General features: G+C 49.6%; 1 protein-coding gene across 1 annotated transcript; it reads right to left on the reverse strand.

The window, feature by feature from the left end:
- Positions 1–5,034: 5,034 nt before the first annotated feature.
- FOXA1 (forkhead box A1) lies at positions 5,035–11,580 on the reverse strand. The gene is made up of 2 exons (XM_061159191.1): positions 11,386–11,580; positions 5,035–9,063 (listed from the first exon to the last, which is right to left on the reverse strand). Exons 1-2 carry the CDS (start codon positions 11,455–11,457, stop codon positions 7,726–7,728), a joined length of 1,410 nt encoding a protein of 469 aa, XP_061015174.1. The 5' UTR covers positions 11,458–11,580; the 3' UTR covers positions 5,035–7,725.
- Between the last annotated feature and the right edge of the window lie 16,222 nt (positions 11,581–27,802).

Genomic DNA, 27,802 nt, shown 5'->3' on the forward strand with positions numbered 1-27,802 from the left:
CGGGGGTCGGGCTGCGCCGCCAGGATGCTGAGAGCCCTTCGCGCTCAGCCATGGGCGCAGGGCGTCCTTTCTGGCTGACGCGCGGGGGCCCCCGCTACTTCACAGCAGGAGGCCGGGAGGGAAGAGAGTAAACACCCAGCCCTCGGGGAATGGCTGCGAAGGGAGACACGAAAAATAAATCAAGCCGAGAGCCGCCCCGCCCCCTCCCCCGCTGCCTCCGCCGGCGGCGCCACCGGGTCCCGCAGCCTCCCGGAGGGCCCGCGCCCCCGCGCGCCGGGGGCGTCGCATCCCGGCCCGGCCCGCTGCAACTGCGCCTCAGAGCGGGTCCCAGGAGCGCGCCTCGCTGGCCCGCCCCGCCCGGCCGGGCCCCTCGGGCGGGATAGAGCCCTGCTTTGCTCTTTTCGTTGGCCAAGCACAATTGTGTTATTGGAGATAATGAATTCAATCCCCATCAAAGGGCATTAGGCTCGCCCGGGCCCTGGAGTTGCTGATGCCTTTTTTTTTTTAAACCTGGAATGAAAGGCAGAGGAGGAAAAAAAAAATTCTCTAGGGGAGCCTTTCCCCTGATCGCCGCTTTTGAAGTGAAGGGGCCCGGGCATTGTTGTTCACCTCGCGGCCCATACGGCTGAAGAAAGCCTGGGCTTTTGATGGGCTGAGAACCGCCTCTGCAATGAGCACCACGTCGGGCCGCGCGGCCTGCGGACAGCATATGTCTCCGGGGTGCGCCGGCACCGTCTGGCGGGCGGGGCCGCAGGCCTGGCGGGAGGGGGCTCGGCCGTACCAGCTGAGAGGCTGGAAGCGGGGAACAGACCCGCACCCACGAGGAGCGTCCTCTGGGGCCTGGGGTCGCAGCTCCTCGCGCCCACTTCGTGGCGTAGCGCAGGGGATGCCTTCGTGGTTAATCAGTTAAGACCTCCGACTGGGAGGCCAGACAGCCCTTTGGAGGTGAGGCTGGGGAAGGCAGCGGGTGAAGGAGGTTGGAAGTCTTTAGGTTTAGTCACTGGGACCCAGCATCTAAGGTGGCTGTCTCAGCTAGAGCTGGATGAGTCTGCGGCGGTGTAACAACACCGCAGGCAGGGGCATCCGTGCCACACGCAGTTAGCATTTTTCACCTGTGACTCGAGGACACCATGCAGGGCGACCCAGCTCCGGGCGGGGGGCGGCGGGGGGGGGCGGAGCGGGGCGGGGGACCCGGAGGCGCTTGGCCCCCTCTGCCAGCGGGGCAGGTTCTCTAGCGTGCGTGGCGTCCGGGCCTCTCAGTTCTGAACCCGGGGCTGCACATTAGCATCAGACCGCTCTTTCTAAATCACTTGGTGCAGGCATTTAAGTTTGCTTATAGCGCCCTCAACGTGAACTTTCCCCACCTGGATTCACAACCCGCGCCCCCCTCCCTCTCCTGCCGCCGACTAGCCTCTGAACACTTTGGCCCAAGGGTCAGCAGCTAGATCCGTTCCCTTTCTTTCTCTGCCTTCCCTGTCTCCAACCCCCCCCCCTCCGCTACCCCTCCTCAAAGGATCTGGGTTATCCGCCCCATTAATATATTAGCCAGGCATAACACAAAGGAAGCGCGTGTCAGCAGAAGGCAGTGATTTCAGGCAGAGGCGAGGAAACCTGGCCGGTGCCCTATGCTACAACACGGCTCATTGCAGTGGGAGCTTGTGAATCGGCCTCCACCTAGGAAGAAGCGGCGGAGAACGCGGCAGAAGGTGGCCCTCCGAGTTGAGGAGCTTTGGGGTTAGGCGTTTGTAGCTGGGCTATGGAACCGAAGCAGTAGGCTCCCAGATGGGACCCCGGGCTACGGGAACGTTCCAGAAACACCCCAGTCACCTAAATCGCGCAAAGAAAAGCAGCTTTCCAGGAGTGCAGCACTAGGCGGGAGTCTCCTTGCTCCCTCGTGCATAATGTGTCCTTAAAATTAAATTTATAAACGAAACACTCCCCCACCCCTAAGAAGCCTCTTACATTCTTCTCATTAAATTGTTTGTTTTAAAATAACAACTCCTTGGTGTGTGTGTGTGAGAGAGAGAGAGAGAGAGAGAGAGAGAGAGAGAGAGAGAGAGAGCGGACCTGGGACATGATCAGACAAGCAAAGGACTAACTGAAATTTCATGGGAGAGAGGGGAAAGAAACTCAGGTTTCCAGTTGAAAACATTTCCCCCCTTATGCTTTGGGGGTGGGCTATTTCCAGGTTGTTTTTCTTAGTTTCAATAATTTTTTTAAAAGGAGGGGGAAAAAAAGTCCCTGGCGTGTAATGTTGAAGAGGAGTTGAGGAAAGAAATAGTAAGTTAACCTAAGGCAACCTCACTCACTCAGAATGGCACTGACCAGACCCAGTCTGAACTTGCTCTGGATGTGCCTTGACTGGCATCCCACTTGAATTCTGAGGTCTTCAAGCATTTATTCCATTCAAGCCCTTTCCTTCCCTGATTTTGAGAAAGAATATTCTGTTTTTATACTCTAAGTTGACTAGGACATAGAGAACCCCAAATCATCAGAAAGTGATTTCTAGAAGGAGGGATGCTCCTCACTTCCCAGGGCTGCAGAGGGGAGCTCATGCTCTTAGACTGTGCAGGCAGAGCTAATATAATTGGAGAAATGAGGAAGTTAGAAAAAGAAAGGTAACAAGGGAGAATTTCCCCTTTGTCAGATTAAAAGACATATTCATAAGAAGGAAAATGCATGCACTTTACAAGTTAAAGTTGAACGGAATGGGTATGTTCCAGCCCCAAATTGCTTACTAGTATGATGGCTAGAGAAGGAAAAAAAAAAAAAAAAGACGAAGGCTGCAGTCCCAGCTGTCCAAAGTTCAATGAACTGAGCTAGACCAGGAGCTAAAAAGAGAAACACCAGTGGAAACATTATGGCCTCAAACTTTACTATTTGGAAGGGGGAAAAAATGAGAATATTTAAAGTAATCTGCTTTTAAATGTTAATTGGATACACTAGGATCTTTCCTAGAAAATAAAACTTGAATGAATGACTTTTTAAAAAAAAACCTTTTTCTGTCTCCAAATAGATTCTATTTTTAAGTAGTAAGGTTGTAAAACCTTCCAAGTTATTTCATTTTATTACATTCTTACTCTCATGAATTTCTACACATGCCAATGATTCTTTCAGTTCAGGAAAATCTTATTTCTAAATTTCAGCATAATTTAATTTCCTATTTAGTCCAAGGTAGCTTACAAATAATCACCTTTTTGCACATAATTATCTTGAAGTAATTAGACATTATCTTAACTCCATTTAGTTGCAAAACACATTTTACTACAATTCAAATAAGCAATTTAAATTTGATTTTTGAATGTAAAACATTTGAACAAATTATTAATCTATTACATAATTTAAACAATTATATCTTTTTAAAGCATTTTTCCTCGACATATTGAAGTATCACATTAAAATACATTATAGCTAAATGTTCTGCAATAGTACTGCTAAATCAACAGAAGACCAATTGATCTTGAGGAAAGGTTAATTAATTTGGGCTACAGGTCTCCTACACTGGCCTGCATTGAGAGGAATTTGTATCGATCACAGAAGTTTTCTGCGAAGAAATGTAATAAGCATTTTCGTGGAAATGAGATCAATTATTTAAAGTGCCAAAACAACGAAGTTTTCAATTTCTATCACTCCAGGAATTCTTCACTGCCATGGCTTATTCAAATCTGTTAGACTCCTGAGTAAAATAATGTTTTTTATACTTTCAGTGATATCAATTGGGTATCTAGCTTTCAGAGAATGAAACAGAAGTTGAGAACTTTAATAGGATTTTCTTTGTTTAATCCCTCCTGGCATAATGATTCTCACCAGTTTCTTCTACTATGAGGGGATCGCGAAGGGACAATGGAAATTAAATTTTATCTTCGGTTTAAACACTGGTAGCTATCTCCTGTGGAAAACGCTGAGCTGCTTTCTACTTGGAAACACACATTTAAGTTGTGGAGTTTCTGAACACAACCGGTGAGCTTTTCTTCATCCCTATTGAAAAAAATTTTTCAGGCCTGGGACAAGGTGAAGGTAACATCTGAAGTTCCCCTCCCCAACACTATACTCACTCTCAAAACCTTTTTCTTGTTTTCTAAAAATGTTTGCTCTGCGGCTAGTCAATGGATCGGAGGGCCTCCGGAGCTTTGCACTTGGGTCTAAAGGAAGGTTTTTCCCTTCTCGCTCCCTCCCTCTCCCTCGGGAGACCCCTCCCCCACCTCGGGCGAAATTCCTAAATAAAGCGAGTCCGGTGGACCGCGGCTGAGCGGTCAGCATCCCCTTTCCGGCCTTCTGCTGCAGGAGCGTCCGAGGTGCAGAAATCTGGAGGCTCCAGGACGAAAAGGGAGGTGGGAGGGGGTCGCGGGAAGGCGGCGCGCTCCGGGAGGGTCCCAGCACTCCCTCGGAACCACAGATGTTTTCCTCCTGGCCCTGGGGCTCCGCGTCCCAGCCCCGGGCGTTCCGGCATTTGTGTGTCCCGGTTTCCGAGGAAGGGATTACGCAGCGGGAGCAGCCGCGGCAACGCGGGCGTTGGGGCCGCAGGAGCGGTAACGAGGCGCCTGGCCTTCTTTGTTGACTTTTACGTCTCGGGCTCAACAGATTTATTCGCTAGGAGGGGAAAATGCCCAAACAATGAAGAACTAACTGCACTTGTCACCTCGAGATGCTTGCGGTCCTTCTCTCTGTCCTCCTTCCCCGGCAACCGGCCGCGCCGGCGCCCAGCCCGCGAGCGTCCTAACACACCGGGCGCAGATGGCATCGTCCAAAGGTGGCCGAGGGCGCGGTTAGAAAATGGTCTGAGAAGCCCACGAGGCGAGCCCCGCTCCCCGAGACCCACCGGGCTAGGTCCCCAGGCGGGTCTCCAGAGTGGCCTCGGCCGTAAACCCGCCGCGCACTGTCCCCCGCGAACCCTGAAAAAGGCTCCGCCAAGGAAGAGACCAAGAACTGAGGCCGACTTAAGCCTGGTGGGTGAATGCAAGACACTTTATTGCTAATATGTTAGAAAAAGGGAAGGGAACAAAGTAAGACGACTTAGGTTCAGTAGGTCTGGGTAAGATTCCGAGGATCAAGCTCATGCTTTTATATTACTTTTGGAACTCAAATTTGCCAACGTTGCCCATTGTATAAATATAAATAACAATTGGGATTGAAAGCTCTCCCCTCTCTTTGAGACTTTAACGTCCTTCCGAGAGGCCTCTAAATTAAATTTTAAAATTACTCAAATCAATAGTTTCCATCTCCTCCTTTCATTAGCTGAAGGGAGAGCGAGGGGTTGGATTTCTGGACTTTTCTCAAGTGCTCCATGGCACCCCTTCTCCCATCTGGGGAGGCAATTACTCGATAATTAAGGGACTCACACAGCTCTTTTTATCTTGTCCGCGGTAAGGAGGAGGCGATCAAAGTAAAGGCTGTCCAAGTTCAAGCCCTGGCGAAGATGGAGTTCATACACAAGGGCTCAGGCAGGCCAGCCTCTGCTTGGGCTACTGTTTTTATTGTTGATGTCAATCCGAACGAGGCTTACAAAGAAATAGGTGGACTGGAAAGTGAGCCTACTATCAAAGGAGATTACTGATTTTGTGATCTCAACCAACTGTAGAGGTGTGAAGTTGCATTTAAAAGCTCCTTAGAAGGCAAACAAATCATCAGTTTTTAAGTTCTCAGGAAAAAAAATTTTGAAACAATATTTTTTAAAAATACCTTCACAAAGTACAAAATACCCGCAACCCTGAAACGTCCTGGTGGCACTAAAGCTTCCCCTGCAGGAGTGAATTAACCCGGGCCTCCCTGGGCCTCCTCTAAAGCTACCGTGATGGGTAAATTTTGCCCCTTCTTTAGTAAAAAGACGGTTCTGGATCCTCTCTTGTAGACAACTTAATTTTATCAGCTACATCTGATATTTTATTCTCACTCAAATACTTTTCAGATAAAGGAAAATGATACACTGGAGAAGGGGGGGAAGGTAGTTAAATTAATAATATTTAAGTTCATTGTAGGAAGGCTCAAAGGAAGCACAGAAGACTTAAGCCCTTGTCAAAAATTGAAGTAAACATTACAAGGAATAAAGAATCTTTCAAAAACTCAATACTTAGGATATTAAATCAATTTATCTACCTTTTTATTTATCTACTTTTATTGAATCTCCATAATTACTTTTCCCTAGCTACACGTTCATATAATAAAAAATAAAAAAAAAACAAAAATTTTAAGATTCTTTTCCTTTTTGTCATTTCTATTCAGTGCCGAGCTTTGAAAAATATCATATTCAGAATATCCAGTTTGGATTAAATTAAGGAAAATAGCAGAAATTTTCTTTTTGTTAACATTTGATTTATTTAAAGTCCTTAGCTGCAAATGATCAAGAACATATTCCACAGCTTAAAATTTCTCATTTTCATTATTTAAATCAAAATATTTTAATTACAATCACACTGATAAAAATTAACATTTTAATTTGTAATTTTAACCATCATTTAAAGCAATTTCAGCTGTAAAGAAAAAAGAATAAACCATGCAATAAATTAACATTGAGAAAGCGAAGAGGAATAATAATGGAACCCGTCTGGCTACTAACACCATGTCCAACTGTGAAAAGTGCATTAACACTGAAACAAGCACACGATGGCAATAATTAAAATGGCCACAATCAATTGGATTTTGGAATCTTGGACCAAATTTTGAAATACAGCTTCCTATAACTTATCTCTCCTCCAACATTGTAATAGTATTCCCCTTTTTTTCTGGAAAAAAAAATATCCTTTAAATGGTATAAATAGAAAGAAGCTAATTTTACACATGTTATATGACCTCAGAATGACATGACCATGGCCCTCTGCAAAACAAGGAGTACAGTTATTGACAAGGGCAATTCTCAAGGAATTGATTCCCAGGGCTATGTGTGGGTGGAGAGGAGGGGAAGAGGGTGTCTTTGTAACTTCTTGGTCCTGGCAACTCAAGAGCAGGTCTATCACCTACCTATTACCTTTATATGTTATATAAATATATGGATGATGTCTACATATCTGAGCATGTGCATAAATAAGTTCATATATATGATAGATATGTATTTCATTTAGAGACATCTGCTATCTGAACGTATCTGAAATGCAAGCTGGAAAACGTGGCTCTAATCTGTTTATGTTTTGCTGTGTAACAGCAGCACTGTCCTTCAGTACTTCTAACAGCCCTACTGTCTACTTGTTTCTTCACTCTTTCAGTTCTTATGGTTAAGAGTATTGCCATGGACCTGTAAACTGTTTGTGTCCGTGTGTGTGTGGGGGGGGGGGGGGAAGGGGAATCAGGTGAGGAGGGGGAAAAAGCACAAACAAATATTTTACAAGCTTGACCATCTTTCTTTTTTTTTTAAATAAATCCTGCACAGACTAGAACATGTCTGCAGGGGGGGAAGAGGGAAGAAAGGGAGAAAGACAAGGAAGTAGGAGGATTTATATATATATACACTTGTGGATCATTAAACTTTGCAGGACAACTTTTGTTGGTTTGAGGTTGGTTTTCTTTGTAATAATATACACAAGGCGTTTTGAACAACAGTAACAAAGTAACAGTCTTTTGCACTAGGGGAAAGATTGTGCACAAAAAAAGAAAAAAGGAAATAAAAATAGTTGGGATTTCATTATGCTGCTGTCGGCTTGGTATGTGTGGTTTTGTTTGCTGTTGATTTCTCTCTCTCTCTCTCTCTCCTGCTACCAGCATGGCCATGCCAGACAGACCCCCGGTCCCAGGAAGCTAAGAAGTGTTTAGAACGGGTCTGGAATACACACCTTGGTAGTAGGCGGGCTCCAGGGCTGAGGGCTCAATGGGGCTCCTCGTGGCCACCGAGGCGCCGCCGAGGGGCAAGCTGGCGGGCAACGCGCTGCCGTAGGGCGAGTACTGTAGCGCCTGCTCGTATGCCTTGAAGTCCAACTTGTGCTGCTGCTCCGAGGAGGACATGAGGTTGTTGATGGAGAAGGGATGATTGAAGGAGTAGTGAGGGTCCCCTTTCATGTGCAGCTGGGACTCGTGGGGTGCCAGGGCATGCGCCGGGTGGGAGGGGGGCACAGATACCAGCGCCCCAGGCCCAGAGCTGATCGGAGGAGCAGCCGAGGTGGCTGGAGTCTTCAACTCCGAGGCGCCCCCTGTCGCCGCCGCCGCGCCGTGGTCCAGAGTCTGGGGGCTGGCGGCGGGCCCGGGGGCCGGCGCGCCCTCTAGCTGGCCGGCCTTCCCGTGCACGCCGCGATGAAGGGGCGAGTCGGCGCTGGGGTTGGCAGCGCTCGAGGGGTCCTTGCGGCTCTCCGGGCCACCCTTGGGGCCGCCGCCGCCGCCGCTCCCGCCCCCGGGGCCCGGCTGCTTCTCGCACTTGAAGCGCTTCTGGCGGCGCAAGTAACAGCCATTCTCGAACATGTTGCCGGAGTCCGGGTGCAGCGTCCAATAGGAACCCTTGCCCGGCTTGTCCGGGGAGCGGGCCACTTTGACAAAGCAGTCGTTGAAGGACAGCGAGTGGCGGATGGAGTTCTGCCAGCGCTGCTGGTTCTGCCGGTAATAGGGGAAGAGGTCCATGATCCACTGATAGATCTCGCTCAGCGTGAGCATCTTGCTCGGCGCCTGCTGGATGGCCATGGTGATGAGAGAGATGTACGAGTAGGGCGGCTTGGCGTGAGGGTAGCTGCGCTTGAAAGTCTTGGCGTCGCCGCCGCCGCCACCAGCGCGGCTGCGGCCCAGGTTGGACGGCGCGTACGCCATGGGGCTCATGCACGGGTTCATGGCGGCCGCGTAGGGCCCCAGGCCGTTCATGGAGGCCGCCGGCTGCGCGCCCATGGCCCCCATGCCGCCGGGGCTCAGCGTCGTCCCCATGGCCGTCACGCCCGCCGTCATGCTATTCATGGCGCCCGCAGAGCCGCCGGGCATGCCAGCCACCGCCCCGGGGCTCAGCCCGGCGCCCAGGCCCGGGTTTGCGTAGGACATGTTGAACGAAGCCGGGGTCATGTTGCCACTCGTGCTCATGCTGTTCATGGTCATGTAGGTGTTCATGGAATTCATGGTGCCCAGACCTGAGTTCATGTTGCTGACCGGGACGGAGGAGTAGGCCTGGAGCGGAGACAGCGTGAAGAGGCCCCGAAGGGCTGAGTTAGCAGTGGGCGCGCTGGCGGCTACCGGCCCCCCGGCAAATCCGAAAACGAGAAGAAACCATTTCTGCAAAGCCTAAGATCCCCCAACCAGGGGCAAACCGGCGGGCGCCCTCCCCAGAGCCAGCAAAGAGATGTCGTGCACGGCAGGGGGGAAAATCCTAGCTCGGCAGGCATGAAAGACAAGAACTCACAGAAAATATGTCCCCAGGAAGATGTGTAATCGCCTTACACGCCAGGCTTAGGGGCCGGCTTCTGGGGCCCCTCCATCGCCTCTATCCACGCCAGGCGGTATCCCAACTTTCCACCCCAGATCGGCCCTCGGCAAAGCCGTCCTTTTACTTGAAAGGAGTTAAAACTCCGAAAATAGAATATCTCTGATCCTCTGCTTATTCACTCCACCTTAAGCGTGCGGTGGGTATGACAGTGCTTCCTCCCACGCCCCAGCCCCCACCCCTAGGCGGGCAACATCCCCAGATTTGCACCCATCTCGCCTAAGCCTGCCAGGCCTGGGCTGACCACATAGCGGCCCGCGCTGTTCGGGTGACTGTTAGTTAACCTCTCCCTGATAGAGCAAATCATCCATGGCCATATGACCAAACATTTCCAAACAATTGGCTTTACTGTCTTAGCAGTTTTCACCAAATGGTGACTTTTTGTTGTTCATTATATTTAGAAGTAGTGTTTTCCATCTACTTGTAGCAATTGTAATATTAAAAGGGAAAAGACTCAGAAGTTGAGTAACTTTTGGAAAAAACAGATATATAATAGGAGAAAGGGGAGGGGAGGGTACATAATAATATCAATGCACAAACTACATTTAACTTTAACATGACTTTACAGCCATTCATAAACTTGCACTAATTTCATTACCTATTTCCAGGCCCCTAATGTTTGAAAATTTTGGTGACAAATTTTATAGAAATAATCATATTTTTTACATATTCTGATATTTTGCCACTGATCATCTCAAAAGCTGGCTTTTGAAACTATATGAATAGTATCAAATACTTTAAAATTCAAAAATCAAAGTCCACTTGCTGTCTTTTAATGCTATTCTACTTCCCAATTCTCACCTGTAAAGAAGCTCTTTTCATAGAGAATTTAACTGACTAGTGAGTGGCGATGACTGTACCTGAATTAAATCTGAGGAAGTGTTCTGAGCTCCTTCTTAAATCATCAGTAGGGGAAAACTCTTATCAAAGGCAATCTGAGAATGCACTAGATATGTTAAGAATATAAAACTACTTATCTGTTAATTTAATAAAAATAATAATATCCTTTATTTGAAAACATAAATGGTGAACAAACATTTAACTAGGTACACATTCTGCTATAGTATGCAAATAAACTCTGGATATGTTTGTGAATATATACATATATAAATATAAATAAATTAATTACCATGAAAATATTTCCTGATTTTATGTTTTTCTGTCTTAAAGTATGTTTTACTTTTCCTCCTCCCAAGATTATCCAAGGCAGTTTCAATAAACATTTTCAGTAATGGTAAATTTTTGGAGGGTAATCGCCAGTTATTTCCAGAGAAATACTTTTAGGAGTAGGAGGTGGTCCCTTCTGTACCTGGTTTTTCTCGCAATCCCTTTGTGCACGCTGTATTGATAAAATAAACCACACGAACGTGCCGCCAAGGGGACAATGAAGAGAAACAGGTTTTCCGCACGCCCGGAGTGCTGGAGGAAAAGTCAGCTCGCACTAGCGCCACCCAGCGGTTATAAAGAGGAAGAAGCACACTTCTTCCCCAAACAGGGCTTTTGAAGAACTTTTACAAAATTTCGGAATCATTTCGTTATCAAGAGGCGCATTATTAGCGGCTGCGCGCTTTCATCAGAAGACATCTGAGATTCAACTGCGGAAGGAAGAAGCTGCCCCGCAGGCGAACTCTAGCCTTTTCACACTTGCCTCAAACTCAAGCCTCAGCCAGCCAGCCAACCTGCGCTCGGCACCCGGGTCTGGGCTCTAGCTCCCGTTCTCCGCAAGCAAGAAGCAAGTGCGTCCAAGAGAGCGGGTGCTTTCACAACAAGAGTTTCCTAAAACCGTCTCGCCCGCTCTGAGCGCCAATCGCCGGAATCCGGTCCCTGGGCCGGGCTGAGGATCCGGTTCTCAGGCCCGTTTAGCCAAGGCCCGGCCGGGGCTAACCCGGGTGGGTAGGCACCGGTGGCACGGAGGAGGCGCCCCCCAGTCCGCCCGCCGCCCTCCTCGCCAGGTTTCCCCCGTCCCAGCACGGGCTCCAGGAACGTCCCTCCTGCCGCCCGCCTCTCACCTCTTGTGTGTCCGCGTAGTAGCTGTTCCAGTCGCTGCTCTCGTGCCCTTCCATCTTCACAGTCCCTAACATCCTGGAGCCACCCTACTCGCTGCAACCATCCAGCCCTGTGCGAAGCGACTGGCAGCCGCGCGGCCCGGGGCGGGGGGCGGGGAGCCAAGCCGCTGCAGTCACCCGAGCGCCCGCGCCGGCCCAACGCCACCCTAGCGAGGAGGAAGCCAGGAGCTGCGGGGCGCGGCGTGCTCGGCGGTGGCGGCGGCGGTAGGGCGGGTGGGGGCAGGCGGCGGCCGCGGAGCGCGGCGCCGGGGAGCGCCTCCGCGGGAAGTGAGCTGGCGGCCTCTGCGAGATGAGTGCAGTTGAGCTGATGTGGATCTTACGTCGCTCGAGTGCCCACCTCCTCGTCCTCTCCCCATTTGTCCGCCGCACAAAGACGCTCGCACCTACAAAGCCCGAGGTGCACCTGCGAGGCGGCCGCCCGCCAGTCCGGCTGCCGCGCCTCCCGCCCCGCCGCGCCGCCGCCGCCGCGCGCGCCCCTTGGGCCCCCTCCCGCCGAGCCCCCTCCCCCAAAGCCGACCCTCACTTTGTTTGCCAAGCGGCGTAATTGGTTTAAGCCGGGAGGCTGGGGGGAGAGGGAAACCGGGGTGGTGGTGGTGGAGGGGCGGGGGTGTAACCCCTCTTTGGAAGAGGAAAAAAGAAAAATAGGCGGGGCCGGGAGGGCTGGCGAGGGTTTTGGATGGGAACCGCGCAGCCGATGAAGGGCTGGGGGCGGTGGCGTTGGAGCCCGGGCTCCTGGGGGTAGAGCCGGCTACATGACCCCGGGGTTCCCCTGGAGAATCTTCGGCCCTCGGTGCTGCGACCCCGTCCCGCGCCCCTCCTGCCTCCTACTCTTCTGCCCGCTTCCAGCTCCCGCCCTTCTGATTCCTGACCTAAAAGTTCAACCCCGGGAGACTGGAAAATTCAGACTTCCTCCTCCCACCCCCAGCCCCCGCCCCCGCCCCGGACTTCGGGATTGAAAAAGGAAAAAGCCCCACTTTTGCCCGGTCACTAGAAACTCGGCCATCTGAGTCAGCCGAGCCAGGTGACGTTAGGCCGATCTCGGCTCCGGGCTAGCAGAGTGGAGACGCTGCCACGAAACCCGTACCTGCGGCTAAGAGCAGGTGAGTCACAACACCGTTTTATATCTTTATGACATAATTTTTTTTTTCCACCTCGATCCGCTCTACTCCCCCTGTCATCTGTAGCGATCATAAAGAGGAAGAAACTGAGAACAGATGTCTATGTGATAGGGCAGGCGGACCCGAGTCGGGCCGTCCTCCCACTGCCCAGCTCCTCCTCCCGCCCCCCTTCCGCAGCCTCGGGGACTGAGCTGGAGGCGACCGTCTGGTTTCTGATAGGGAAAGGTCAGGGGGAGGGGACATCTCCCTAAATACGCTCCGGGAGAGGCTGGGCTCGGGCGCGGGAATGCATCTACTCGGCTAGAGAGGTGCCAGGCCGAAGCCAGCGGTGGTGACGGAGGTGCTTGGTCCCATCTCTGATCTGGAGTGGCCGGGCTGGGACTGGACATCCATGGGAAGTGCTTCTTCAAGCGAAGCCTCTTGGCTTCTCTGAGACTCTAGGTAGTGGCTTGCCCACAAGCCCTGGGGAGGACCAACTAAAGTGACTGGGTGGTAGGCAGTGAGTTGGTGAGAGGTTGCGCTCTGGTGCATGTGTGTTTCTGAGTGTGTGTGTGTGTGTGTGTGTGTGTGTGTGTGTGTGTGACCATGTATGTGCTGTACTTTCGGAGAACCACTAGGTTTAAGTAGCAATAAAAAAATCTTTCTGAAAGGACTAAAATATTCTTGTTTGGCAAAGTTTTAAACTGTTATTAATCTCATTTTAAGAAATGTGTTTTAACTTGTCTTCCAAACAGATACCTTCCCCCCCCCCCCCCCCGTGCTTTGTTCTTATAAACCTTTCTTCCTTGAAATCTGGCAAGAGAATCACATTAAATCCTTGAACCAAACAAATCTCTTAAATCAGCAGGAGAGCATGAGAGGGTGAAGATGTGTAGTTAAGGAAATAAAAAAAGATAAAAGCATTGGATTACAATCCCTTTAAGAAAAAAAAAAGGGGGGGTGGTGGTGGTGGTGAGTAACGTCACGTTGTAAGGAAAGGCTTGAGAGTGAAATTAAATCACCTGGAACTCAGCAGCCAGTCGCCCTCCTTAACTGCAGCCTGTCGCTGGAACTGCAAGCCAGTCCCATCAATTTGTGTAAATGTATCTGCAAACGTGTGGGTCTGCACATATTTCTCCAGGCGACAGTCAGAAACTAATTCTTTTGTGCAAAGTTCCCATCAACAGCAGGACCTTAGTCCCATTTGTAAAGTACACGGATGCATAGGCTCCTCAGCCTGACTGTGGAGGTGGGGGTACTTTCAGTGCTAATGAGCTTCCTTGTTCCTTCCCGCGGTGATTCTCCAACGCCCTCTTGGCTCTTCCACCACATCCAGCATGACTAGGGTATTTTCTGTGGGTAGTAACAACTTAGCAATAACTTTTATGGTGCACAAAAAGCCGGAGCTTTAAGGGGGGAAACAAACCAAACCAAAGGCTGTAACCGTAAAGGGAGTCAATTAAAAAAAAAAAAAAAAATCTTCCTTTCAGCCCACATCTCAAACCCACTAGACCTCATCTTACAAAAAATTCAGCTTGGGGGGGGGGGGCGGGGGGGGGAGAACGCCATTTTTCAAAGCGGATGGCCAAAGTGAAGTTTCTTCAGGGCTTCTCCAAAGCTCAAGATCGGTGGTGAAGAGTGGACTCTGCCAGTTTTAGAACCTTGATCCCGCTTGGGGACCCGGTCCGCAGCCCGAGGAATTTCCGCGATCACAGCGCCTCCTGTCGTGGGAAGGGAACGCGGAATCCTGCCGCAGGCGCCCCCAGCTAGCACTAGCAGGCGAGACGAACCTCGCACGCCTCCCTCAGCCAGAGATTTTTGGTTCCTAGAGCCGACTGCCCGGGGCCAAGAAGAAGGAAAGGCGGCAGCTCGATGAGTTTCTAGCCTCTCTCCATCTCAGTCGCTGTGTTCCAAGACACGTAACAAATTTAGAAGGTGAAGTTCTAGAGAACCCTGCTGCCAGTCGGTCATTTCCCTGAGGTTTAAAAGCGAATCATCAGTGCCCTATTGGGTCTTTGGTTTGGAAAATTAACGACCAACAAAACTGCTGTTTCTAGGTTACTGACCGGCAGCTAGGTAACGAGCCCGGCTGCTGCAGCCTTCTCATTTCCAACCTTTTCTCCCCAATAGGCCCTGCCTTTACGCGGTGCAGAAAGATTGCTGCGCTTTCCGGGCAACTGGACCTGCCTTCTGTGTCGGGGAGGTGGGGTCGCGGGGGGACTCGAGGTGAGGGAGCCCCGAGGGCAGCCGCGTGGCGGATCCTGGGGCGTCCCGGGTTCAAGTGGCCTGTGCCAGGGCGAACAGAGCGCGCCTGGAGTGGCCCGGGGAGCGGGGTGGGCAGGCTCCTTGGATGGAGGGAGTCAGGGCAGTCGCGATGGCAGGTGCGCGGGTACCTCCAGGTGAACAAGGACGGAGGAAGGGGCCCCGCCCTTCCCGGAAGCTGCGCCCTCCACCCCCTTGGGGTCCGCTCGCCGCGCAGTCGGGCCCTGGGGGCCGGCGGCGCCTGGCCCACCCACCGAACTTAGCCACCTTCGCTCCGCTCTCCCAGCATTACCTGGTTAGGAGCCCCTTTCGCAGATCGCCACTCGGTCAGGGAGAAGTCGAGGGTGACGACTGGAAGCAAAGGCCGGGTCTTGCGCCTCGGGCCCAGCTGGCTGCTTTTGGCGGCACCAGGTCCTACCTGTTCAGCGGGACCGTTTAGACGCGTGGCAGACAGCAGGGCCCGGGGCGGCGGGGTCTAAAAATGTGTCCCCTTTCCCCGCCAGCCCTCCCCTCCCCGACGAGCCTCGGCCAGATCTCGCCCGCGGCCGCGGGCCCAGGGTGCACGCTCTCTGCGGGGTGATCCGAGCTCCTCTTCAGGCTCCCACCCGCCACCCAGATAAGAAGCTTCGATCCTCCACCTCCCGGGAGGATCAGACGCCGAGAAACTAAGACCTGTCGCCTTGCACGCGGTTCATAGTCGCCTGGGACCGGGCTCCGAATCGGTTTAGGACCGAGGACGGCTTGGGACGCTGGAAGCAACTGTTTGCTCCTGCGTGTGCCTGGTCCTCGAGGACAGAGGTGTGTGCGGGAGCTGGGGAAAGGCCGGCGCCGCGAGAGGGCGGACCCCAGCGCCGGCCTCGGCCTCCCGCTCGCCGCCGAGACGCGGCCTTCGAGTCCCGCCGCCGCCCAGGCCAGGGTGAGGGCGCAGAGGGTCAGGAGAGCAGCGCCGAGCTCCTTGTTCTTCCGCTGCCTCTCTCTTCTCCTTTCCTTTCCTTTCTTCCTCTGCCCCTGCTCAGTCGTGTCCGACTCTTTTGCGACCCCGTGGACTGTAGCCCGCCAGGCTCCTCTGTCCTTGGGATTCTCCAGGCAGGAATACTGGAGCAGGGTGCCATTCCCTTCCCCGGGGGATCGTCCCAACCCAGGGATCCAACCCAGGTCCCCCGAATTGCAGGCGGATTCTTTACCGACTGAGCCACCAGGGAAGCCCTTGCTTCTATCATTACATCAATTTAAGAAATTAATTCACTAGGCGTTTGACCCTCAGTAGGTAGGGGCCAAGGGGCCACCTTAACCCTCCTTGTCGGTTCCCTGCGGGGAAGTCTACGTTTGCTGGCCGGTATTTGTGTACGCGGATCCACAGACATGCACATCCAGGGCTTTCACTTTACTGAAAAAAAAAATTTAATGTAACATTTTAATCCCGGTTCCTCATCCCTTGGGTGTGTCCCTTCCCCTACAGCTCCTTGAGCCGCTGCCGGGTTTCTTAGCGACCCGGGGGGCTGGCCGGGCTCGCCCACAGCCGGATGTCGGAGCCGGAGCTGCTCCCCACCCGGCCTCCGCCCGCGGGCGACAAAACCGTCTCTCTGGCCGTGAGCGAGCAGCGCCTTGCCAAAATCAACTCTCATTTTCATGTATTAAAATGAGAAAGGTTGGGAAGGGCGACCTGCCCTCCTGGGCCATCACTAGCCTTGGGAGGTAGGAGTCAGAGGCCCGTCGGTCCTCGCAGGGAAGGCACGAAGGCCTCTCTCCTTGGAGGGTCGCGCATAAAACGCGACACCCCTCCACCAACCCCCTGCGGGTTCAGGCCAGGTCCCCGAGGCCGTCGCAAGTCTCCAGGCAGCTGTTTCTCCGAGTCACTTTATTCACGCCAGCTGGAGAAAGTGCCCCAATCCCTGAAGTCTTTCCTCACCCCTGCACACTCCTGAAGTGGCTATCTTTGCATAGTGGTGCCCGTACTTCCCCCCATGGTTACTTGAAAATCGCCAGGGAGGGTGTCTTGAGGGGAGTAACTGGAAATGCACGCTTCAGAGTTGAAAAATTATAGGGAGATGTGACAACGGTTTAAGTCTGGGAGCAGAAAAGGACTAGAGTGGCTGAGGCCCTACTGTGTGCCACCGAAGGAGCGGAGTGGGGTGCGTTTGAGGGGGAGAAAGCGTTGCGATCCCCATCTTTTCCTCCTATGCTGCTCCAGGTGTACCACTGGGAGATTGGAAGTGTAGGCGTTGATATGTCAGAACCTCCATTGCTCCAAGTGGCAGAAGCTCAGGCTAGTGGGAAGTAGTGATGGGAACAAAGGGTTGGGGTTGCTCGCTTAGACCTCAGTCCTTCCCTAATTGTTAAGGAGTGTTTAACTTCTCAGTCCCTGAACTGCCTGCCCCCTTCCCCACCCACCAGTCTCCCCCAAAGGCCACCACAGGTACACCCAGGACTTTCCCACGGCCCTTCAGCCTGACCTGGCGGCTTAACTTGGGCTATTCAAATGTGATTACCCTCAAATTTACATAGTTCTATTTAACAGATGCTTTTGTAACAATTATATAAATCATATCCTACACGTGGGGGTGAAAGGGTAAAAATGTGTTATAGCCAGGCTTTTCCCATTGTACTGGCTTCCTGATCTTTCTCCTAATTTTAAAATTGTGCTTTTGGATTGGCATGGCATGGCTAGAGGGAGGTTATGTTCATTATTTAAAATTCGATTGGAGGACACTGTTGAGTGGTTGCTTTTGAGATTTCCAGCAAGCTATTCCAGAGCTAAGGAAAGCTTTGTTTTAAAATAGTGCATCTGACTGAAGCTGTTTGATTTTTCTTGTCCTAAGGGTCACAGAGTAAAACCAGTACTTAGCTCACATGCAGTGAGTTTTCTTGTAAAGAGAAACACTAAGAAGAGGGCTCCTTGGCAGCCTTCCCTTTTGCTAGGATGCTAGCAACATTTGCAGGATCTTTCACCACTTTCTGAATACTGCCATCCTGGTTGTCTACCGTAAATGGATCAAAGTAAGGAAATGCAGCTGCCAAAACTGGGCATTATCTGTGGTGGCAGGTCCAGTGCAGCCTCCCTGGGTCTTGAGGAGTTTGTAGACTTCCCCAACTAACTGCCTTCTTTAGGTCCATTTCTGTTGCTGTTGTTTAGTCGTTAAGTCATGTCAACTCTTTTGCCATCCCATGGACTGTAGCCCACGAGGCTCCTCTGTCCATGGGATTTTGATGGCAAGAATACTGGAGTGGGTTTCCATTTCCTTCTCCGGGGGATCTTAGGTCCACCCCTTGCTCTAAGTTCCTGCCAGGTTTTTATCCCTCCTTAACAGCAGATTCCATTTGTATCTTTTCAATTTTTTTCTCTCCCCCACTGGACTAGAAGCTCTCTGAGGGTGCAGACTACAGTGGTCTCCACTGCCGGAGCAGAGCCTGGGGCTTAGTAGACTTCAATTAAGATTTGTTGACTCGATCACTGAACTAACTGCCCCAATCCAGAGACTGGCCAGGTTGGTGTCAGACTGGAAAAGATGCTGGTCCAAGTGAGAGGATCTCAGGGACTTGTCTCAGTTCAGTGGGCTTGAGAAATGAATGGACAGTACAATGAACAAATTGATGAACAGATATGTCTAGCATAATGGTTAGGGCCTCAGAATCCTGGGATCCTTGGATTTTCAGGCCCGCTGGGCTTGGTTCTTCCCATGTATGTGATGCTTCATTTTAATCTAAATCATCGTGGTGACATGATCAAATGGGAAATGCCCCCACCTCACCTGTACTCGGCCTTTGGCAGAATCAGCAGCCGCCGTTGCTCATCTAGGGCCCTCAACGTGTGACCCGAGGCAAATGTTTTTACTTTCCCCCGCTGTGAAAAGGCGGCCAACTGCACCTTTCAACAAAGATATCGATTAAAAGTTGAAGAACCCCATCTACTTTCCATTAAGCAAAATGTTTCACTCCAATCTGTATAGGAAACTTCCGTGTTTAAATAATATGTTTAAATTGGCCAAGGGATGAAGCCGATCCCACGCAGTGAGAAGGAAAAGCACTGTTAGTCCCGGATTGTGCCCAGCGCTAGGCGCGCGGCGTTTCCACCCCGGGGTTCCGGGGGGCGCCTGCAGGGGCGGGGCGCGACCAGGACGGATGGCACAGCGAGAGTCCCCGTAGTGGCCCTCCCGGATGCCAGACGCTCAGCGCACCACGGAGGTGGCAGCGCGCTAGAAGTTTTCAGGCTTTTACCTTCAGTTATCTTCCTGTCTTTAGGATCTAAAGCATTTTATTCCACGCACCTTCCCAGTGTGATGTAATCATTTTCTTAAAGGACCATCAAACCTCTCCGAACCTGCCATGTTGTTGTTACAAGATTTTAACTGGAGACCCCGCGGGTCAACTTCTCCTCCCGAAGTTTTATTTAACATGAAAGCCTGCGTGGGAGTCCTTGAGAGAGGAAGCATGTCCTCCTCCCTCTCCTCTGGGCTGCTGTCACTCGGGAAGCCACCAGGCAGCATCTGGTGTCCGTGATGTCCCAGTCCCCTACATCCCACCGGCACCGGCGCTGAGAGCTGCTCTAAGGCTCCGGAGCTCCCCCAACCACTTCCCCCCTCCACGCCCCACCCCGGGAGCTGGGCGGCAAACTCGCTGCTTTCACCTCTCTTTCTTCCCGGGACAGCTCCCTACCTGGACCCCGGTCCTGCGGCTCCGGAGAGGGACTTGGCACTGGATGGAACCCGACCCACCTTGGAGGCTTAGGCTTCTAACAGATCTGGTGTCGGTTTGTTTTCTTTCAAATGCTTTCCATGATACAGTCCACGGGGTGCATCCCACTCTCCTCACCCCCCTGGCCTCCTTCTAGGAAAATGCCTTCCACTGTGAATCTCTTAGTCTTCTCTGACCTCCTTGTGACCCTCCCCGCACAACCCACCCCGCAAGAGAGGTGGTTTCAATAAATAAAGCACAGTGCTTGCCTTGAAGTTCAGTTTACACTGGGGCAGAAACTTCTAAAACTCCTGCCCGTGCTGGAATGGGAATAAACCCATCCCAAGAGATGGGAGAGGGAGGAAGTGTGGACTAGAAGAAGACACCAGGAGATGTAGACAGAATTCCAACAAGGTGGAGGGGCGTGGTCAGGAGTTTGGCACCCTCCAACCCACCTTCAAGTTGCTGGGGAGCCTGGATGGATACTTTGGGCCTCAGTTTCCCCTGAGTCTGGAGTGGCTGGCGCAGGCCCAATGACCCCACCCAGGGGAACCGGGATCTGTGTGAACTTAGGAAGGAAACCGTTTAGGTGATGGAAGGTGAGGAGGTGTGACTCAGCTCCTAGAGTAGGGAAGCCTCATCTCTGCAAGATGAGAAGACTCTGGGATAACAGGTAGCACAAAGATTTTCCTCTGGTTTGCTCTAATTTTGTGATCTATGTTTCTTAGTAAATTTTGGGCAAAAGTCTTTCTTTTTTTCTTTTTTCCATTTTCCAGCATCTCCAAAGACAACAAGCCGCGGGAGGAAAAGTAGAGCTTGTGTTTCAGTTTCCAAGACCCAGCAAAGCCTTCTCGGCAGCAGAAGCAGTGCTCTGCACATACCCCTGCGCACAGCCGGCACCTCTGAGGCTGGGGGTCTCTGGGTCTTAGTGAATCTCTCATTACACAAGCTCCAACCTGGCTTGTTCTCGCAGTTGACAAGGACCATAGGGTTTAAGTTTAAGATCGTGGATTTGGAATCAGATTCCAATCTGTACTCTGTAGGAGACTTGCTTTCTCTGAGCCTCCATTTTTTCAACTATAAAATGGGCACATTAGTACCTACCTCACACTAGGTGAGTGCAGAGTGTAAGTACAATAAAAGGCAGCAACAGTCAAGAGCCTTCGCAGAAATCTGGGAACCTGGGCGATGCTGGATGCTGTGGACCGGCTATCTGGGCGCCCTCGGCCCTCCCTTTTTACCAGTCTTTTGGAGGTGGTCACCAGCCAGGCTCCTGGAAATCACAGTGTCTCCCGGATACAAATGGCAGGGAGAAGGGAGTCCCCACTTGATGACTCTGAGTCCCCGGCCGCGCCTAAGCGTCCATCGTGACACTGCCTATAATCCCCTCCCAATCTTCCCCACCCGCGGGGCAGCTCTCTGTGGAGCAAAGGAACGTGCTTCCTGAAAAGGTCTGGTGGCTGCATCAGCTACACCTTTAGGACCTTTAAGGGAGAGGAGGCTCAAGGGGCGAAGAGGTGAGAGATCCCCGCGCCTCCCTCCCTCCAGGACTCGGCAAACCCCAGTGAAAGTCGCTCAGCCGTGTCTGACCCTTTGCGACCCGCCAGGCTCCTCTAACTATGGGATTCTCCCAGGCAAGAGTATTGAAGTGGGTAGCCAGCCGTTCGTTTCTCCAGGGGATCTTCCCGACCCAGGGATCAAACCATAGTCTCCCGCACTGCAGGCAGGTTCTTTACCATCTGAGCCACCAGGGAAGTCCGTCCAGCTCCAGGAGCTCCTCTTCGCTTACCCTCTTCCATTCCTCCACTTCACTCCCCACCGCCCCCGACCGGGCACAGGCAGATTAGGGGACCTGCACCATCGAAGCACTGGCTGTGGTGACCTCAGGCAAGACTGTGGGGCCTGGATCCAGGAAGCATTCACTGGGAGAGGTGAAGGAAATGAGTTGGGGCTTCTGGGAGGCTATTCCCCACTCTCAGCACTAGAACTTGCAGAGCAGGGAGGTGAGAAAGCAGGATCCTTGATTCACCCAAACATTTTTTTCTTTCTCCCTGGGATCCCCTTCTCTATTTCCCCTGTCCTGTCATGGATAGAGTCAGAAGAAGCCACTTAGGACTCATTTGGAGAAGTATCACTCAAGACATTTTCTAAAATCCTCAAAACCTGAGACACTACGAGTGTAAGGAAACTTTAGGTCCTGTCTTTTAGAATTATTTGAGAAAGATGCCCTTTAAAAAATAGTTTCTATCTGAGAGTCCAAGTCCATCGGAAATGAAGCAAGCATGCTGGACTTAAGTTTGACCCTTCAAATAGTGAAGACCCTATATGATACTTCGCATATACTTTGCATGTGTAAGAAAGCTTAGTGGGGGACAGGGGCTTAATCAAGACAAATAATTATAGTATACGTAAAGACCAAGCCACAAGAGGATTTTGCCCCACACATGTAGATCCAACTGATGAGGTAAAAATTCACAGGTTGATTATCACCTCCCACTGAGGAGGTTTGGAAGAGCTAGAGTTTGGGGGTGAATTCCTGGATCTCTTGCATAACGACCCACATATTTCAGACAGGGTTTGGATGGGCTAAGCCGGCTCTAGTAAGATTTTGAATTCTGCTTCACTTAGTAACCAGAACCAGGGGAATAAAATAAAATTTTATTTTGCTGGTGGACAAACATCACACCTTCAAAGCTTATTAATTTTCCTTGGGTTGGTATTGGGGAGTTGCCTTCGGGGGAGGAGGACTGGTACGCAGAAGTCTCAGGCAGCAATGAATCTCTAGCTAAATGCAGCTTCTGTTTTTACAGCTTACTTAGGGAGAGTTGTTAGTTTTTCTAAGCATAAACCGAGCATTGGTTCTCTAAGCTCAGTGTTTAGGCTACAAAGCACATCCAACAGTCTTATATGCCTTTAGAAAAAAAAAATGGCTCTGACCCCAAACGTAGCAAAATCTCTAGTGCTTTACCATTCTTGGAGAACACCTAAGCAAAGCCCTTTGGAAGTGTAAAGTGTAACTGGAATGTCAAATACCAGCCACCACCTCCAAGGAAAATAAATCCTTCATTCTCAGCCAGGTACACCTGCTTTGGACAAGGCTTATTAGTGTTATTTGTGTCTTTTCAAGTGGGTAGTTTCACACACAGACTTTTCTTTCTACTCAATGCTTGCTATTTTTATCTTACCTTAAAAACCCTGAGATCAGGCCTGGCGCCAGACTTCTGAGACATCCCACGGAAGGATGGTTGCCGGCTTCCCAGGGGTCCATTCCTGAACTCAATAAGCTCAGATGTTAGCGTCAAATCAGAGTTTGGGGTCTGGAGAGAAGCTTGGCATATGTTAATTAGGTCAGCAAGGTGGGAGGGGGGAAATGGGTGGGCAGGCTGGGGGTGAGCAATGCCGAGGAGGACCCTAAGGTAGGGAAAGTGTCTCAGTTCATTAGTTTGTGTGGATTAAAGCAGTACAGGCAACTGTGGGTAGTAGACTTTGCTTGTTCTCCTCTGTTATTTTTCTGAGCTCCCTCCTCTGGTCCTCTGCCCCAGTGACCAATCTCTGTGAGTCGCATTGATCCATTTTCCTTGCCTTGGGGCTTCCAATTGGATTTGGCCAGTGTGGGGATAATGATGCCAGCGTGGAGAGCAGAATAGAGCAATAGGAGTACTTAAGTCCTGCTTTCTCCCTGCATCAGTGTGGCTTTGTCCTTACCTGCCTCTGTGGCTACTGTTCCTATCAGGCAACTCCTCTCTCCAGTCTCAGCTCTCACCAGGCTCTGCTCACACCTCTTTTTTTAAAATCCCTTTCCCCTTCAGATCAAGGGTGATAATACCTCTGTGCTGTTGCTACACCTTGAATGTTAGTTCGCTTTAATCCTGCCTGCATCCTGTAAACAGCTCTCTCCATTCTATCTGTGTTACCCCTCCAACCCACCACCTTTTGAGCATGCCACCTGTCTCAGGTGGGAATCTAACTGATAAGGAGAGGAATGGAAGTGAAATACAGTGTCTTTAACTTGTTCCAGTGTGATCCTTATACTGTACTCATCGAAAGGCTGTACCCTTTCCTTGTCATCATGGGTGGAGTGCAGCTGTGATGCTCTCGGGGTTTCGGTGGTGGTTGCTCCCTGCAAGCAAGGCTGCAGGGTAGTGAACTCTTGAGTATATTTGTTTTATATTCCATGTTACTTTGCTAACTTGCATTTGCTATCATTGTGAAAGTAATTGATGTTAAAACCAAGTACCGATATTATTCAAGTTTTTTTCTTTTTTTCGGTGAACCGATCTTTGCTATACACCTAAGACTGAGACTTTTGCTTCTAGTGGATTGTGTGAATATAACCAGACACTAAACTAGGCCTGGGCTTCCCAGGTGGGTCTAGTAGTAAGGAATCCGCCTGCCAGTGTAGGAGGTGCAAGAGACATGGGTTCAATCCCTGGGTTGGGAAGATCCCTTGGAGTAGGAAATGGCAACCCATTCCATTATTCATGTCTGGAAAACTTCACGGGCAGAGGAGCCTGACATGGGAGCTACAGACCATGGGACCACAAAGAGTCAGACACAGCTGAGCGACTGAGCACAAAGTAAGTCCAGTGACCAAGGGGCTCCTGGGAAATACACTCTCCACAGCCGGAGCATCTCTTGCTTTCTAATCTTTGGAATGTTAAGTCTAGAGTTCAGTTCTCCCTACACCTGTGCTCTGGAAATAATTTGGTCTTGACTAATGCTAAATCAGTGACATTATTTAGGTGTGTCTCTCAATGAGCACTCTCCGTGTCCCAGGCTCTGTGTGAGACGCTAAGGAGACTCGGTTGAAGACAAGAGTTTTGCCTTCTAATGATTAAAACAATTCTTCAGTATCATTATTGTTAAATTTTGCATATCTCTATTAGTAGGAAAAGTTAACAAAAATGAACTTTCTAGATCAAAAGATATGTAAGTGCTTAAGACTTATGAGACATGTTGCTACAAAACATCTAGCAAAACAGCAAGAGATAGCCACACCTGTATGCAAGTAACCCGTCACTTTGTAGTCTGGCAAAAATTACATAAAATTGTTTAAATTTTACATATCAAAGATTACTACTGAAGATGAATATTTTAATATTTCTATTAGCCAGAAGTATTTCTTCTTTTGGGAGCTCCCTTCACACTTTCTTTAGCCAATTTCAAGTTTTGATGGCTTATCTATTTTTCATTTAAAGACTATTAATCCCACGTCTGCTGTAAATATTGTGAATTTTCCACTAAGTTTTCATTTACACTATAATTTTGTTTATTTTTAAATGCATGGATTTTGAAAAACACAGCCATCAGTATTTTCATTTGTAGTTTCTGCCTCTTATAGTTCAATGCTTACAAGTCTTTTCTATACTTGCTACTCTTGTGTATAACAAAATCTTTCATCCAGTTGGAACTTATCATATGAAAGTGAAGGTATAATTTAGTCATCATTTATTTTCCAAATAGTTAGACCTTTGGGAAGGCTCTAATGGTGTGGGACCTTGAATTCTCTTTGGAAAACTTTGGAATTTGTTCTGTAAGAGAACGTGGGAGGTACAGAAACCGAATGTTACATTGGATCCTCAGTGAACCAACAGGGGGCTCCAAAACTAGATGACAAGAGGATGGGTAGAGGGCAGTTTGAGAGTGATAAAAACTAGACGAAATCAGTGTTTCAATGATGGGTAAGAAATTTTATGTCACTCTTTTAAGTTCTCTCTTTAAGATGGCACTAAAATTATTAGCATTTTCATATGATGGCATTTCAGTATCAACAAAGAATTTGAAATATTTTTAGATTAATGCATGAGTGCTTAGTCACTCAGTTGTGTCCAACAACCCCATGGACTATAGCCTTCCAGACTCCTCTGTCCATGGGATTCCCCAGGTTAAAAGCAAGAATACTGGAGTGGATAGCCATTTCTTTGTTCCAGAAATCTTCCTGATCCAGGGACTGAACCCAGGTCTCCTGCATTACAGGCAAATTCCTTACCTTCTGAGCCATAACTACCATCCCTCCTCCTCCTTCCTTTCTCTCTTGCCCCTCATTTCCTCTTTTGTCACTTTATTCCTTCCCTCCTTTTTTTTTTTCTTCTTTTTTGGTGAAAGCAGACCTAGAATAGAATTTCTAGTACAGGATTGATTACTAGCTCAAGGTAAATCCTTAATCTCTTTGAACATTAGTATCTTATCTATAAAATGAAGCTAATAGTATCTGGCTCATGGATCTCATTAACTGAATCAGTGCAGTTCAGTCAGTTCAGTCACTCAGTGGTGTCCGACTCTTTGCGACCCCATGAACCGCAGCATGCCAGGCCTCCCTATCCATCACCAACTCCCGGAGTTTACCCAAACTCAAGTTCATCGAGTCAGTGATGCCATCCAGCCATCTCATCCTCTGTCTTCCCCTTCTCCTCCTGCCCCCAATCCCTCCCAGCATCAGGGTCTTTTCCAATGAGTCAGCTCTTCGAATCAGGTGGCCAAAGTATTGGTGCTTCAGCTTCAGCATCAGTCCTTCCAGTGAACACCCAGGACTGATCTCCTCTAGGATGGACTGGTTGGATGTCCTTGCAGTCCAAGGAACTCTCAAGAGTCTTCTCCAACACCACAGTTCAAAAGCATCAATTCTTCGGTGCTCAGCTTTCTTTACCGTCCAACACTCACATCCATACCTGACCACTGGAAAAACCATCGCCTTGACTAGACGGACCTTTGTTGGCAAAGTAATGTCTCTGCTTTTCAATATGCTATCTAGGTTGGTCATAGTTTTTCTTCCAAGGAGTAAGCATCTTTTAATTTCATGGCTGCAATCACCATCTACAGTGATTTTGGAGCCCAAAAAAATGAAGTCTGACACTGTTTCCACTGTTTCCCCATCTATTTCCCATGAAGTGATGGGACCAGATGCCATGATCTTAGTTTTCTGAATGTTGAGCTTTAAGCCAAGTTCTTCACTCTCCTCTTTCACTTTCATCAAGAAGCTTTTTAGTTCCTCTTCACTTTCTGCCATAAGGGTGGTGTCATCGGCATATCTGAGGTTATTGATATTTCTCCCGGCAATCTTGATTCCAGCTTGTGCTTCCTCCAGCCCAGCATTTCTCATGATGTACTCTGCATATAAGTTAAATAAGCAGGGTGACAATATACAGCCTTGACTTACTCCTTTTCCTATTTGGACGCAGTCTGTTGTTCCATGTCCAGTTCTAGCTGCTCCTTCCTGACCTGCATACAGGTTTCTCAAGAGGCAGGTCAGGTGGTCTGGTATTCTCATCTCTTTCAGAATTTTCCAGAGTTTATTGTGATCTACATAGTCAAAGGCTTTGGCATAGTCAATAAAGCAGAAATAGATGCTTTTCTGCAACTCTCTTGCTTTTTCGATGACCCAGCCGATGTTGGCAATTTGATTTCTGGTTCCTCTGCCTTTTCTAAAACCAGCTTGAACATCTGGAAGTTCACAGTTCATGTATTGCCGAAGCCTGGCTTGGAGAATTTTGAGCATTACTTTACTAGCATGTGAGATGAATGCAATTGTGTGGTAGTCTGAGCATTCTTTGGGATTGCCTTTCTTTGGGATTGGAATGAAAACTGACCTTTTCCAGTCCTGTGGCCACTGCTGAGTTTTCCAAATTTGCTGGCATATTGAGTGCAGCACTTTCACAGCATCATCTTTCAGGATTTGAAATAGCTCAACTGGAATTCCATCACCTCCACTAGCTTTGTTCATAGTGATGCTTTCTAAGGCCCACTTGACTTCACATTCCAGGATGTCTGGCTCTAGCTGAATGATCACACCATCGTGATTATCTGGGTCATGAAGATCTTTTTTGTACAGTTCTTCTGTATATTCTTGCCACCTCTTCCTAATATCTTCTGCTTTTGTTAGGTCATACCTTTTCTGTCCTTTATCGAGCCCATCTTTGCATGAAATATTCCCTTGGTATCTCTAATTTTCTTGAAGAGATCTCTAGTCTTTCCCATTCTATTGTTTTCTTCTATTTCTTTGCATTGATCGCTGAGGAAGACTTTCTTATCTCTCCTTGCTATTCTTTGGAACTCTACATTCAAATGGGAATATCTTTCCTTTTATCCTTTGCTTTTCACTTCTCTTCTTTTCACAGCTCTCTGTAAGGCCTCCTCAGACAGCCATTTTGCTTTTTTGCGTTTCTTTTCCCTGGGGATGGTCTTCATCCCTGTCTCCTGTACAATGTCACGAACCTCCGTCCATAGTTCATCAGGCTCTCTGTCTATCAGATCTAGTCCCTTAAATCTATTTCTCACTTCTACTGTGTAAGGGATTTTATTTAGGTCATACCTGAATGGTCTACTTACATACT

The sequence above is a fragment of the Dama dama genome, chromosome 13, assembly GCF_033118175.1.
Source record: "Dama dama isolate Ldn47 chromosome 13, ASM3311817v1, whole genome shotgun sequence".
Taxonomy (NCBI): Eukaryota; Metazoa; Chordata; class Mammalia; order Artiodactyla; family Cervidae; genus Dama; species Dama dama.

What these genes read in the sequence shown, in the direction of transcription:
- FOXA1 (XM_061159191.1), bottom strand. Translation starts at nt 11,457, where the DNA reads ATGTTAGGGACTGTGAAGATGGAAGGGCACGAGAGCAGCGACTGGAAC. An exon ending in ACTACGCGGACACACAAGAG is followed by an intron (nt 9,064 to 11,385) that starts GTGAGAGGCGGG and finishes TCTCCGCTCCAG; the next exon opens with GCCTACTCCTCCGTCCCGGT.